This window comes from Octopus bimaculoides, chromosome 20 (assembly GCF_001194135.2).
Source record: "Octopus bimaculoides isolate UCB-OBI-ISO-001 chromosome 20, ASM119413v2, whole genome shotgun sequence".
Classification (NCBI taxonomy): Eukaryota; Metazoa; Mollusca; class Cephalopoda; order Octopoda; family Octopodidae; genus Octopus; species Octopus bimaculoides.
The window spans coordinates 9,277,548-9,294,187 of record NC_069000.1 but is presented as its reverse complement, the minus strand read 5'-3'; the positions used below and the strand labels follow the sequence as shown (position 1 = coordinate 9,294,187).

The 16,640-nt window shown below is 33.1% G+C and overlaps 1 protein-coding gene across 1 annotated transcript in view; it reads left to right on the top strand.

The window, feature by feature from the left end:
• Nucleotides 1-16,640, top strand: part of LOC106874758 (uncharacterized) — a gene marked incomplete at its 3' end in the record, with an annotated part of 317,509 nt that overhangs the window by 195,123 nt on the left and 105,746 nt on the right. Inside the window, exons 2-3 of the mRNA XM_052975193.1 lie at nucleotides 3,327-3,397; nucleotides 9,464-9,513. Of these exons, the coding sequence (XP_052831153.1) occupies nucleotides 3,327-3,397; nucleotides 9,464-9,513 (121 nt within the window). The remainder of the gene's footprint in view (nucleotides 1-3,326; nucleotides 3,398-9,463; nucleotides 9,514-16,640) is intronic.

Sequence of the window (16,640 nt, the reverse complement as noted above, 5' to 3'; positions counted from 1 at the left end):
GCATAAATAAATGAAAATAGTATTTCCCACTGGTTGATGTTTACTGATATTTTACTTTAATACAGAAGAATAAAAAAATACCTTAGATATATTGTGACAGCTGCTACTAGCTCAATCATCTGTCATTTCTGTAAGACCATGCTGGTTTATTTTAGTTTACACAGTTCACAAGTTCAAAATCCTGATAACTTCTCAAATAAACATCATGCTGGACCAGTGAGGAACATACTTTTAATCACTGGCATGTAAATCTCCTAAAGCTAGAATGTGGTAGCATTGTTAATTGAAACATTCTCATGGTCTTTTTTTGAGAGATTACCAAAAAAACATTTATTCTCCCTCTCTCACTTTCTCTCTCTCAAGAAACTTTTTGCTATAAACATTGATTACTGAACATCTAAAATATGTCACTAGTGTTTCAGCAAGTTAGAACTTTATGAAGTAGATCATTTGAACCAGGCATTGGCTTATTTCTTTAATTATTTTGAACATTTTATATGGTACAAAGGTATCTAAAGATGCAGTGTTTGGTGATATGTCTTTTTGGATACTTGGCAAAAATTCTCTTATTGTCTCATAGCACATATAGCACTGTACACCTGCAGTTGATTACATAATAAATCTGCTCAGTCAGAGCTGACCAGGGCTACACTAAACAACAACCACTTCCAGCAATATGGAATCAACCAGATTCATATTTTTAAATAACTAACTTTTCTGGAGAGAGTTTCAAACCAATCCACAATTCCAGAACTACAAGGAGCTGATATTTTTAATTCAGTGTAACAGTAGAGCTCTCTCTCTCTCTCTCACACACACACACACACCCAGCCCACCCTTTTTCTTGAGTGATGTCAGAAACAGGTGTTCTATATTGGAACTGAGGATGAAAGGTGGGTAAAGTGCAGAAATGATATTGTATGTCAAAACTTTATATAGAAAATCAACTGGTTTCTCTATTTTCTTTGCTTTCACAGCAAGTGGGACGATTTTCCACATAAAACCAATCTGTATTTTTTTAAATGTCTTTGTTATGACATAAAAACCAATTTTATTGACTCTTGTTGTAAACATAATTTAATGAGCACTATCGAATATAATAAGTGAGGTTAATTATTTGTGAGCCAAGTAGTTGTATCAGCTACTGATCTAACTTCTTTTGCATGATTAATAGCCTTTAAAAAGGAGAGGACTTCAATAATTTGTCATTTCCTTATTAGAAATTGAAGGTTTTGTACCAATAAATTAAGCTGTGATTAATTACTCTGAGAAGGATGGGTTCTGACAAGCTGATTATTCTTTGATACACCACACAAAAATAAAATCTTCAGTGATGTCTTTTATGACCTAAATGGTTATAGGAAATAAATAATCGTACCTAAGTTTAAATATTGTATAAAAGTTAGGCAAATTGGATGAGTCATTAGAGCAATGAAATGCCTCATGGTATTTGTTCTGATACTCTGCACTGTGTGTTCAGATTCTGCCTTTCCTGTCTTACTTTCAAGGACTACAAAAAAAGTGCAAATCCTGGGCAGTGATTGACAGAACTGTTACAGTGTCTGGTAAGATGCCATATGGCATCTGTTCCAGTTCTTTGCATTCTGAGAGCAACACTGGTACTTAGCTGGAGCAACACTGGTACCTAGCTGCAGCAATGCTGGTACCTTGCTGTATTGACCTAAAAGCAGAGGAGAGGATTTTTCATGATTAGCATTGGTGGAAATGTCAAGAAGAGGTACTGGCATGCATAAGCAACTGCTGCTAGTCTTCCTACAAACACCTTGCCAGGGCCTCTACATACAGGTACAATACATGCTCAGCTCTGATGCATGGATGCTCTTGATTTATTCCAGCATTGATTGAATGAAAAGTAGAGTGTTTTAAATGCTCTTCATATTTTTATTGGTGCAAACCATAAAATGCATCAATTTTTTTTATTTTTAAAAGTTCTTACATTATAAATCTCATTTAAATTATGGGAAAGAGAATTTTTGATGAGATTAAATTTTATAGCATATATATTTAATGTCTTCACTTGCATTTTTTAAATTTACATTTTGCACATTTATTTTTCTCTCATGATATAATTTAGTGTTAATACATAAATATAAAATTATAAAATCTATGTAAATTGATTTATTGCAGGATATGATAATGATAATTATATAATGCTATTATATAAGATTATAATCTATATATTAATGCAATAGTATGTTTCTACCTACCTTTTGTGTTACACTAAGGGAAATGATTCAAAAAAGCAACAATTGGTATTTATGGTAGTGGTGGTGGCAGTGGTGATAACAGTGATATTGCTGTTGATATTGGTGAAGAGTGAGAGAAAGAGAAATAAAATTGGAGTAAGATACAGAGAGAGGGAGAGAAAGATAAAAGAGATTAGCATTCAAATAAGAAAGATAAAGAAAATGTGAGAAGATAAAAAAAGTTGTAGACAAATGAGGAGAAAGTAAGAGATGATAAATAGTAAATAATGGTGGTGGCAATAGTGATGATGTTTATTTATTTATTTATTTAGCTATGATGATTGTTTGTTGGTGGTGGTCAGGATAGTAGTGGTGATGGCAATGACATTGCTCAACAACAACTACACTAAAACACATGTGCTAAATCATACTGTACTTTTTTTTTTATTTCAGTTCAAAAAAATAAATTGTTTACCATCAATTCCTTACAGCAATACAATCACCACTACCTCTGCCTCCATTAGCTAACACCCTACTGACATCATCACCTCAACAAACTTTTATAATATTTAGTGTGTGTGTGTGTGTGTGTGTGTGTGTGTGTGTGTGTGCACACGCATGCATGCATGCATGCACATGCTGTCAACTCCTTAAAGCATTCATCCATCACCATCAGACCTATTGACTAACACCCTATCAACATTACCACAACAAACTGTTCTTAATTTTTATATGTATGTATGTGTATTCCTTTTCCCAGCCCTTTATTCTTCACTGTTACCACCTCAACCAAACTTGTTACAATATTCTTTTCCATATCTCCCTCTCACACACACATACACACACAATTTTGTCTTCCCCATCACAATAGCAGCAGACTATTACAGTTCTCAGTTTTCTCGGGCAAAACCTGTAGAATTTCCATGGGTTTTGTGGTGAATAGTAGATGCATTTTAATATGTTAGAAAGTTTCTCTTTTCAAAAGCACAAAGATGTGTATTTTTACATAATACAGAAAATAAAATGATTATTTCTTTCTTAAAGATATTACTGATATAAATAATGTTGAAATTATGTGACAAAATATTGAATAATACTTTTCTTGTTTTTTTTTTTCAGAGACAGGCCATGATCCTGTTGCAACCAGTGCTGCCTTGACAGATCGCCAATACAATACTGATTTATATATTGTAAGTTACAATACTTTTTTATTTAATAAGAAATGTTCTTCTTAAATGTTTATCCTTATGCTTATGTATCTATGACTAGCCTTTCTTTCTTTCTTTCTTGTAAGTGCCAAAATATAATTAGCACTCCCACAAAATATTGATTTCTTTTACTTTATTTCACAAAGTCAGTTTTTTTAAGAATTAATGTTTAATTGACTGATTTGATCATAATATATTTAAGTAATGTTAATTTTTTTTTTTTTTTTTTTTGCTTCTAGAGAAATGCAAAGTAGTTAAAACTAGCAGAAACTTTATTTTATATGACTTAGTCAGGAAAGGTAAGGTGTATCCTCAGCCAGAGGCAAATTCTCAGACATTCTAGCTTTCTGTGCTCTTAGTTCAAACCTAGTTAAGGTTAAAGTTGTTCATTCTTCTGGGGTCAATAAAATAAGCACAGTATCAGTGCAACAGATTAGGAGAATTGTTAAAAGTGCTGGGTGAGACTCCCACCTAACAAAATAAGGTTTTCTATCTCCATAAGTTCCACATTTTCTATCTCCATAAGTTCCACATTTTCTATCTATTTCCATGTGTTGTAGATTTACTAAACAAACTGATTATACAGTTTGAAATTTCTGAACTATTAACCTCGTATTTCATGTTTGTGTTTGTCTGATTCATTTGATCTACTCTTCAGTCATCTTCAGTGGATCTTTGCTTACACACAGTCACCTACATGCACACACACATACATTGGCTGTGTTCAAACATGGAATATCTTTGTTTCTGGTGCAAGGTCTCAATTTTATCCACTATATCACAATCTTGTAATGGAATGGACATTTCAAACTACTGTTGCAGTTACTCATCTCCTTAAATTGCCTACGCTTCAAAAGCAGTAGCATCAATAGTAGTAGTAGCAGCAGCAGCATATTGCATTATATAATTCTGAGTTGAAGTTACACCACTACACTCCTCTGACTTTTCCTCTTTTCTTCTCCCCTTCTCCATCTCTTCATCATCATCATCATCATCATCATCAAACTCATGATAATCACCATCACTGCTGTCATTCCTATATTCACTACCTTTCTCATTACTATCCTTACAAACATTACCTCAATAATTACCAGTACTATCACCATCATCATCATCATCATCCTCATTATGGCCTCATAAAAATTGGTAAAAGGAAATTAGTGACTAGCTGCCATGCATCCAACTATACTTGTCTGAAAGTTTAGACATCAGTGGAGTGAACTTGCTGAAAGTGAGAAGACTTTCCTGTATTTGAATCCAGTTTCATCCCATTTGAGGCTTACGGACTGGCTGAAAACTGAGTAAGCTTAAAAGTAGGACGCTTTATGTACAAGAAATCTTATTTAGAAAGAGTATCATTTACAAGATTTCATGCAACTTTGCAATTAGTCTGACATTAGAAAATGAGCTAAAAATCATTTGCAAGTTACATTTTAGGTTTCTGGTATATAGAAGTGATTCAGTAAGCAGGGATTAAATTTGGGGAAAAGCTGAAATGCCAGGAGTGCACATCATCTCCCTACCCATCTATGCACAGTTTTATTATACTGCTGCTTGTGGCCTACCCCTTTTATTTCCTGCCACCCCTTCCTTCTTGATCCACTCCTATTTTCCTTTCTTCACAAAACTGAGATTTACCATTGACCATACTACGACTCATTTTCTACATTCACTGCATTCACCTACATCCCCATCTCTAACAATCTGTCACTCCTTTCACACACTAACCTACCCATCCAGCTTTCCTTGACTCTTTGTCCCTATTCTCACTTTTTCCACCTTCTTGTACTTTAGGGGTATATTTTGATACCTCATCTCCATCCTTTCTACCTTTCCTGCTTGAGTAGCTATGTGTTTCCTGTACAGCAAGGCACCTATTCCTGGCCTTCTTTCTTATATTTAGCCTCTCAAAACCTGGCACAAAACAATTTCCCTCAATACTGCACCTGAGGGGTCTTGTCTTCCAAGTTACTTGTTGACCTCACTAATGTACTTGCCACGGAAAAAGCACTCAGTACACTCTTTAAAGTGGTTGGTACTAGGAAGGACATCCAGCCATAGAAACCATGCTGAAACAGACATCGGAGCTCAATGCAGTCCTCTGACTTGTTCAATCATGTTGAACTATCCGGCATGGAAAACAAAAGTTAAAGGATGTAACGTTATAAGCTAACAAAATATAATGGAAATAAAGTTAAAACAAGTGTTAAGAACTCTCTTACTTTTGTCAGTTCCTACTCTCAGAAGCTGAGTGCTTTGATCATTCACTTTTTAAAAATATATTGATTTATTTTCACTAAAAAACAAAACAAAAACAAAGACTCCATGTTTTAAGAAAAGAGAAATGCGGTGTTGTGACAGTAATGCTTTTTCCTAGAGATATTTTCTGTAAACATGGCTCACTCTCTCTGGCATTATCATTGTTAAATGAGAAAACAAATCTGTTCATATTTTGCAATATACTATCTGATTAAAATTATTAATAATATAGCATTATTTTTATTACCAAAAACTCAGTAGTCAGGACAGTTATAAGACCATTAATACAAAATATGAAAAACAATGTCTTCTTTTTCCTACTTCAATTCCCACTCCATTTCTTTCCTTCTCCTTATTACATTCATCACCATCACCACTATCAATATTGGCATCATCATTGATAGCAAATTTAATTATAACCTTACATGTTCTTTATATAGCCTTTGGTTTCTTTCTCAACCCCCTTCTACCTCCTCTTTGTTTTTTTCTGTGTTTTACTAAAACACTAAAGATCTCTCTTTCCGCTTACTAATTGCTGGTAGGGTGTTGTGCCCCTCATAGACTGGTAGGGTTTCAGTTATAGACCAGACACCTGAATCTTATCTAATTACCACTCCATTTAACTGTCCACCCACCATTGGTCTTATTTTCATTCACTGTGAGTCAGTGTAGAATGAAAACTTAAGTATATCTGTATGTGTGTGCATGTGTTGCATATCTGTATGTGTGTATGCATGTGTCAGAGTGACACTGTGAAACTATTGCATTTTGAATACTTTTACAGCCATAAATATTGATGACCGTCTTTCCTGTTTAAATGACTATCCATCTACATTAGATTCAAATACACACACACATGTTTATACATACACTGAACCACAAAAGAAACGCAAGACCTGTGTGACTGTGAAGTAAGGGTGTTTAATATATCAGGGCAATCATCATTGAGCGTCTCTATAATCAAAGCACTCCAGTTATGATCATCCTGTCATTTTAGGGATATCTAGTATTACATTGTGTCGCTTTCCCATTTTTAAGACAGTAGAGTGCAATGTAAGAGAGATTTGACTGTCATTTCCAGCTGGTTAAGCAACCTCATAAAGTCTACCTCATTGGCTGATGTTGCTATGTATTACATTCTTAAGTAAAGCACCACACCATTTATTAGTTAATCCAAACAACAAATCAGTGACTGCTGAGTTTACATTCAATCATTTTTTTATTCATTCGTTTTGAAGTACCCTTAGTCTGATTCAGTAACCCTATGCCTTGGGATGCACAGAGACTATCACTCAGCTTTCTCGTCATTATGTTTGCAAATTCCTCCAATCACAGTTCATACATGCAATCCATCATAACTATGCACGTTACTTTTTTGTGAACTTCACAGTCACACATGCTGTGTGTATGCAAATTGCAGCAGCATATTCCAGCAGCAATCACTAATTATAGATATTTTGCAGAGTAATCCCTCCATTAAAACTTATAAAGCATGCTTAGAACTTATAAGTTTGAATGTCTTATAGTTATAAACCTATAAGTTTGAAGGTCTGTTTAAGCTACAACCAAATTGGAAAATACATTTTTAAAGAAAAATAACATCAAAATACATTGTACATAAGATGGTTTCCTGTGTAAAATAAAGTAATTAACTAATCTATTAATAATGCATGGCACAGTGTTTTGGAATAATTTGTAATGGAAAATAAGGTATACTTTTTTTGATAAACACAATTTTAGCTTCACTGCAAAAAGTTAACAAAATGGTTACACCACAGATTTTCATCTCTCTGTATACAGAAAATGTGGGATCAATCTGACTAGTTTCTAATCTTTCCAGACCTTTTTAAAAAAGACTATATGCCTTCTTCCTATGGAGAAATTAGTTGTTTATAGCTGTTCACAATGTGCACAAACTCAAACTTTGCTAAACTGGTCCGTCTAAAACAAGTGATTGGCAAGGCATGCACTATTATGCAAATTATACTGACCTGTTTAACTGTGTCTTTGTTTGTACACACTATAAATAGCTATAACTGCTCAATGGACAGGAGATGCATATTCTCTCTCTCTGACGAAGGTGTATGAAGACTAGAAACTAGTCAAATTTTCTCTCTAGAGGGAGAGAAAAAACAACTGTGGTATAACCACTTTATTAATTTTTCATAGAAGGCTAAAATTACTTTATCAAAAAAAGAGGTTACCTTTCATTACATTACATTTCAAAGTCATTAACCTTATTTTTGATACAGATGGCATATCAGTATCTTTATTGATTATTTTCTGGAGGTGGCAATGAAGTTCATCAGATGCAAAAATCTCATCAATGTATAATCAGTCATCAATGTTAATTTAACATCTGCTTTCTTATGGTTATCTGCTTTGGACAAACTCCTACTGATTGAGGTTTGCAGTTCACATCTAGTCACTGTACTGTGCACTATCTATGGCTACATAATTCATGACAGCTAAATCAATCTTATTGTAATTACATACCATCAGGTAGTGCAGTTTTCGAAAGATGGTAAATATGATAAAATGGTAATCAGTATATTTGTGAATCATTTAGATGTTCTAACTCCCATACAAATTAATTTTACACATTCAAAAGATCATACTTGACTCCTATTTCTTCAGTTCCTGAAGGTCTTTTTTAGTCAATGAGCATCATCCATTATATACTGTTATACAGAGAGACAGACAGACAGTGTCTGCCTTTCATCATCAATGTAAAGAAACCCTTTTGTTGCCGACATGAATAACAGCTATCAGAATGTAGAGAGCAAAAAAAAAAAAAAAAGATATCCTGCAATGCATTTATTCCAATGCTCTAACAATTCAACCAACCTACCACCTGACAAATATCAATACTGTTATTATGGTTGGTGTTACCATTTGATTTACCCATCTTATCCATTTGCATGTATAATTGATCCCCTTGCTATTAGCAGTCACTGTCAGTGTAGATCAAATTGTATCGAAATTTTACTGAAACTTGTCAAACAAAATCTTATATCTTTCATATACACAAATTAATTTGTTTAGACACAGGTCAAATTTTGAAAGGAATAAATATAGTCTACTAAATTTACCTTATAATTCATTGGATGACAGTAAAGTCAATATGCCTTTAGTTTTATCCTCTGATGCTTTGTCATTTTCATTACCCTTTCATAGTTCAATATTGAGAACTAGAGCACAAAATTGTATGGCTTTTGTCTTTATAATTAACTGTAATACTTCAGCATGTTTAAAAGTGCATACCCGTACAATGGTGCTACTTATTTACACTATACACAAGTACAAGTGGTTGGTGTTCCTTTGGCCATGTGTGCGTGTGTGCATGAGTGTCATGGGTGTCTGTGTGTGGAAGCCAAAATTTTCTTGTGTTGTTACTTCAAGTTTTGTGTTTCTACTTATCAAACAGCTTCATAAGTGGAAATGTGAAACTTGAAGTAACAGTGAAAAAGAAAGAAAGGAAAAAGTCGTCTAATACTTTTTAAAAGTATTTGAACTCTACTTAATGTATTCAGTAATTTCTTCTCTCATTTGTAAATTTAAGTATCTCACTTTTTTTCCTTCCCATCTCTCTACCCTTCTCTGTTTTTCTTTCCCTCCTTTCAAATATATATAAATGTATGTATGTATCTCTTCACACACATGCACACGAAGAAAACTAAAATTCTTTGATGTTATTTATGAGTATCATATAAAAAGCACTTTAATTTCTTTTTAATGAATAAACAATTTTCTTCCTTTCAAATAGTTATCTTTTCTATCTAATTTTAGCCACAAGTGTCAAGCGATACTGCTGCAAAAGTTTCTCCTCCTCCAGAGCCGTAAGTTCACATTATACTATTCTTTCTTCTTTTATTTAATTTAGTAATCAGATATTTTGCAGTTTTTTTTAAAATCCCTTGTTTTGTTTAGATTTAAGTTTTGAAAGCCTGTTTTAAATCATGGATTTATATTATTGTAATATTGGTTTCAAATTTTGGCACAAGGCCAGCAATTCTGGGAGAAGGGGTAAGTTGATTACATTGGCCTCAGTGCTTAACTGGCACTTATTTTATTGACCCTTAAAGGGATGAAAGGCAAAATTGACCTCAATTGAATTTGAACTCAGAATGTAAAGACAGATGAAATGCTGCTAAGCATTTTGCCCAGCATGCTAATGGTTCTGCCATCTCATTGCCTTTTTATAATAATACCATAATATCAAAAATCACAAAAAAGATAAATATTTTGGCTATATTAAGTTTCTGGAGTTCAATTTTTGTCACAAACATTTTTAGAAGCAATATACAAATAAAAATTGAGCTTAAACTTGGCTGCTTAACCTGTTGATTTATCTGAAAAATGTCCTTCAGTAAGCTTAAACAGAATCTCTTGACTTTATGCTTTAAGTCTGTTCACCCAAAGGTGAGTATGGCTAATCAACACACAACAGCAATCAGGGAAACATTATTTCAAAGTATTTTTTTATGATAGACTCTACATAACACACATGCACGCATGCACACAACACACACATGCACACACACACACATGCACACACACCCATGCGTGCAGGCACATGTTTACCCTAATTTACATTCTACATATAAACCTGGAAATATCTTTACTTAAATGTTTCTCATCAGAAAACTTCATTCATTGTATTTGCTATAGATAAAGAGCAGTACCAGTGACAAGACACAAGACTTTGACTCCTTAGCTTGAAGTCTTGTACCTTATTGACTTGGTTTGCTGCAACTCTAATCATTTATGTTATCAAGAATGAGAGACTTCCTTGGGTTTAAACTTATACATCAGAATTATTCTATTGCATTTAAGCTGGTGTAAGATGATGATTCAATCTGAATTGCTTATAAATTACTTATAAATTAACCACAAAATCATTCTCTCCTTGTTCTTAGTTGCTCTCCTGCTAGGTAAGGTTGGTAGAGTAATGATTGTACTTTGTTTAGACACATCAGAGTCATTAATAAACTATAAGCTTACAGCTCTTTAAAAGAGGAAACAAGACTTATCTAGTGAGCCATTTGATTGTATCCTCATTCGATTTATTGAAGAAAATGTTTTACCTATTTTCCTTACACTCATTGCTCTACTGGTTGTTGCAACTGTTTAACTTCATTTCAACCCTGATTGGGCAGAACAATGCTCAAAGACATTCTAGCCATGACAATCCCATCTTTTGTGGGGGATGAGAAGCAGACATATTTAGAACTATGCTATCTAATATATTCTTCCTTTTGTAAGATAGTTTGGTTAAAATGAAAGGAAGTTTGTTTGCTGTTTCTAGCCGGTTGAGAAACCATGTAGAGTGCTCCTTGTTGGCTCTTTGTTCACCTAATTACTGTGATTGGTACTTATTGTTTCAATTAAATTGACTTAATTGAGAAAATACAATTTCCTTCCGTTTAAGGGAAACATATTCTAGTTGCAACATATTACATCACTGCAGATGCAACACCTCTCAAAACCAAGGAAGAACACATTCTACCATCCAGTCAGTAGAAATATTGATATTCTGTTTTCAAAATATTTTGTATTAAAAGAATACAGCATCTCACTTATACATTAGATTCTTCAAGTCAGTGTTCTGAATAAAAATCAACCTTCTAATTGTCCCCCGGCAAAGGATAATATCTCTACTATTACATATAAAAAAAAGAGAAAAATTAAGAGAAAACAACTAAATGAATGAAAGACAAATTAAAGAATGGCGGCAACAATTGGTTATACATACCATACATAGAAATAGATTTCATTTCCTCTTTAAATTGTAAATTATAATTTCCTATTTAAATATGTCCATTTCAGTTAAAATAATACAATTTAAAATAATTTCAAAAATTGATATATTTCTAAAAAATTTTATTTAGTGTTATGTTAAAAAAAACAACACAAAAACAATAGCTGAAGTCCAGTTTTCAACTTGATATTTTATTTTTGTCTAATTGTTATAGTTCCACATGCCTTGTCTATAATTACTCTTTTTTTTTTTCCTATTTAATTCAACAAAATATGTAGAAAGCACTCCATATTGATTATCTTTCCCAAGATTCTAGCAATATTTCAATGGAGTGATAATTAGGAAGAGATAATGGTCTAAAGCAGCTTGGTTGTGTGTCCTTGCTTGATTATTGGGCAGATGTCAGGATAAAAATAAATAAATAAATAAATAAGATAATTTTTAAAATACAGCAAAACATGAAAAAAGAAAGATACTTTGTAGCTTCAGAAATAGGATGAAATTTCATAAGGATTTGAAAAACTGAACTGTAGACATTTTAGAAATAAAAATTGATTTACCACTGGTTGTTGCCTTAAGTAACTCTACAGTCTTACCAGATGTGATTGATTTTGTGCTCGCAGAATGTTTGGTCTAGTTGGGAAGAGAAAGGAAGTTTGGTATATATATATCTATATATATATATATATATATTTTTTTTTAATGGTTACATGTGAAGCAACAAGTATATATGCTAAGAATTGATGATTTATTTTAATATTTAAAGGAAGTTCTTTTTTCTTTTGTTTCCCAATGAAGCTGATATTGAAATAACTAATATGCCGATACACATATGTCCTTTTCTACTCTAGGCACAAGGCCTGAAATTTTTGGGGAGTGGGGCCAGTCGATTAGATTGACCCCAGTACGCAACTGGTACTTAATTTATCAACCCTGCAAGGATGAAAGGCAAAGTCAACCTCAGCGAAATTTGATCTCAGAACATAAAGACAGACGAAATACCACTAAGCATTTCTACCAAATCCACTCATGAGGCTTTAGTAGGCTCCAGGATTGTAGTAGAAGACACTTGCCCAAGGTGCTATGCAGTGGAACTGAACCTGGAACCATGTGAACAGGAAGTTCTTTACCACACAGCCACTTTGCACCTATGCATACACAAACGCGTGCATGCGTACACATGCATCTTTAGTTTAATGGTTAAGGTGTTATGCACACAATTATAAGGTTGTGGCATGTCATGTACTTGGGCAAGGCATCAGTTCATGTTGCTTCAGCCTACTCAATTGAAAATGGATACCAACTGAGAGCTGGTGCAGCCCTCTTTCCCTCCAGCTATCACATCCTCAATATTCTGCTGGATCAAGGGGCTGGGAGGGCTCAGAAGAGGTTTATGTTTGCTTGTGACTACATAGGTATAAACAATTAATGAAAGTGTGATACAAGTTACTAGGTCTTAACCTGCTTGCAAGTGATAGTTAATCTTTTATATATATATATTAGTATATATTATTGGTGTATATTTTCATTGTTTAGCTGTCTGAATGGTATGATAAATTCAGTACTGTTTAGATCTTGCAGAAAAATGCAGGTGTTGTCACTGAGTAATATATTCTATTTAATATTCTAATTAGATACGTTAGCACCAACCTAGTTATTGTTTTTTATGCAGATGGTATCTGAATAATTCATTTACCTCAATGTTTTTAGTTTTATATTTACTTATTAATTTTCTCATCACTAATTCAGCAAGTATTGTGAAGTCTCTGGTTTACTGAGAAAGTCTAATATGATTGAAAAAAGGCTGCAATAGTCTCTTATACTTACCAATATAATAAAAATATTAGTAATTAAGGAACATAGCTCTTTTTTATATATAATCATATAATTATTTATAATTCTGCAAAAACATGTCTAGCCATGGAGAAATATTACCTTATTTGGGGACAGGTAAGGGTTTGCAGCAGGAAGGGCATTCAGCTGTAGAATATCTGCCTAAGTAATCTTCATCTGACCCAGGAAAACATAGAAAAATGTATATTAAAAATGACGGCAGTGTTTTTTAACCTTTTTGATATCAACCCGCCTGAAACCGTCTCTGGTTCTGTACAAGAAATGTCTTGTTTTCAAAAAATCTGAATTAAAATCTTCTGCCAAACCTTAGTTATAATTTATGTTCCTAACCCTCGCTTAATGATAACTAAGTTATTTTACTAAATTTTTTCTTATATTTAAAATTAATTGGGAAAAACACAGAGCATCTCAGCAGAAGTATAGTAACAAAAAGGTTAATGATCCTTTCACTAAATATGATAACACTAAATTAACTAATGTAGTTCTTTAAATTATTTTAGGAATTGCTTTGGTGTATTTTACTGTAAAATTACATAGATAGCCAAATCATTAGGATTTTGAACCACTGAGCAGTCAATGCTTCATATGCAGTCACTATGGGTTCTCTATGTTCATGGTCCAGTCCACCTAGTTGTAAATAGTTGGTACTATGTGCTGGTTCATCTTTACTGTAAGTAGCAAGAAAATATTTTGTTGGCATTCAGTGTGGTACATAAAACACTCTACAGAAACCATTAATATGTTCCTACTCCAAGGTGCATCAATTCAGGACAAGTCAAGTATTTGTTTTGCTTTTCAATGTCTGAGTAAAATAAATATCCTTTGGTTTTCTGTTATTCAGAGATACTTCGAAATTAATTTATCATTTCAGATAACTGTAAATAGCAAATTTTTTGGTCATTTATTTTAAGTAAAACAGAATGACCTATGTGATAAGATACCAGGTTGCTGAGTTGAAGTGTTAATCAAGATACATAACCTTCCCTTCCATAATCTTATGGCTAAATTAAAACATTATTTAAATTCTGAATGCATGTTATTTGTTTCAGAATATTGTTATTGTCAGTTAATGCTTAAAAACTGCTTCTTACCAATTTAGTAAAGTTAAACAATTTTCATCCAATGTAATGTCTATTGTTTTGAAAGTTGATTGATGTTCTAAATTAGGAAAACATGTTCAATATCATTTAGACTTTCAATAATTTCATTCTAAGTGTCTTTAATCCTTCTTTGTTCAGTTAAAGTGACTTCGTGATTGTAAAAGTGGACAGATGAAGACAAAAAGGAAATGGAAAGAAACCACTAAAACTGAACTTGGTTGGTAGGATGGATAATTATGTAGAAATTCCATTTAGTCACGAACTAGTAAAATATTTAAAATGAAATCTAAATCCTATTTCATAACATAGCACCTCTTTTGATGAGCTATAATTATTGGAATTGTCTCTTAAAAAATTGCATGTTTGTAATGTATTTTTAAATAGCCAGCTATGTAAGCTATCATTATCTGTTCAACACAATCTGCCTGATGATTGTGTTAAAGGTACAAGAATAAATGGTTGAATATTCCACAGGCACTTGTATCTTTAACACAATCTTCATGCTGTTTCTGCTAAATGATTTCATTGCTGTAATTTATAATAATTACTAGAATTCTAGAGAACTTGACAGCCTGTGCCTATAAAACTCAATTCAGTAAAATACAAAAAAGATAAGGCCACTTTCTGAAATATTAGACATTTATTTTCCTTATAATGGAAGTAGATACCTCACTGTTTGCTTTTGACTTCAGTGGTTTATTAGCTAGAAGTTCTAAGTTGAAGCTATCACACTGGTGTCCCACCCAAAAGAAAGAGATATCTTAGTTGATTTATTCCATGGCAACACGTAGCATTTTCATATAAGAGTTATAAACTTTGGTTTCTACACATTGTTATATTTTATGGTAATGGCAAAGAATAAAATGATTCAAAAAATAAAAGAAAGGAAAAAAAAAAATTCATTCCTACATTTTGAACATTTGAAACCGAATTTCTCTGCTGTCTTTGTAAATATAAGATTTTGATTGATTTATTTGAGTTACCTGAATCTTTTGGCAAGCAAAAGCAAGCATTGGATTACATTAATGGATGGGGAGATCTTTCTAGCTTATAAAATGACCATTCTTTTTAAAGTCTGCTATATCATTTGAATCTGTTTACATCATTTGGTTTCAACAATTTCTTTTGGGCATCTATTTTGACCAAATATAGTTTCTCCCCATAGATTACAACAATTTCAAAGTAGTGAACCTCCACAAGGTCCTTGTCCCTGCTAGAAGTAGCAGCCAAATCATCTCTTTATATCACACCTTATCGTCTTCAATAATGAACGACATCTTAAATAATATTCATATTCACTTACATTCTGAGTTCAAATCCTGTTGGAACTGATTTTGCCTTTCATCTCTCTAAGGTTATTAGAATAAGTGCCTAGTATTGCTATCTATTCAATAAATTAGACATTCCTAAAAAGACAGGGTAGTCATGCCTGGAATGTCTTTGATAAAAGGATTGCCTAATCGAGGTTGATCTGGGACCAAACAATGACAACAACCCCAAATATATTTCCTGTCAATAAATAAGTATTATCTTAGCAATTATTCAGTTGCATACTTAACCCCACTTCTGTTGTTGATGGCGATTGTTTGTTAAACCATGGAGAGAAGTTATCAAAATAATAAATACATTGTGAGTCACTAATTAACATTTACTTAGAGTCTCCTTCATTGAAGATGTATCTATATTTTGTAGATTCCTTTATGTAAGCTGTATCTGTGTTGGCATGGTGATCATAGACTCGTTTACTCAGGACTATGATATATATGATTTTATCATGACTCAAATCCATAGAAAGATTTTGCATCAGTACTGCGTGCTAATGAGAAAATATTTCTTAATTCTACTGCTTACTCACTCCACTGAGCAGTGGACTTTACCTGTCCATCATACCTATTTAGAACAGAGTGAAACTAGTGTTTGTAGAGCTGTACTGTTATAGATGTCCACAAGTTGTGGACAGTGAAGTGGCCTCTAAATAGATACAGGGTTTAACTGAAATAATACAATTTGAAGCCTAATAAGTAGTTACCAATCAACAGTAGCAGCATTCACCAGAGGGCAATGACCCAAGTGATAACACTGTTGGATCTATAAAAAAGTTGTACATACCCTATGACAGGTCACCATCAAATAAACCAGGTTCTTCCAATTGCCTTGTCTCTGCTGTTTCACTGGATCATGAATACAAGGGTTGAGAAGATCTCTCTCTCTCTCTCTCTCTCTCTCTCTCTCTCTCTCTCTCTCTCTCTCT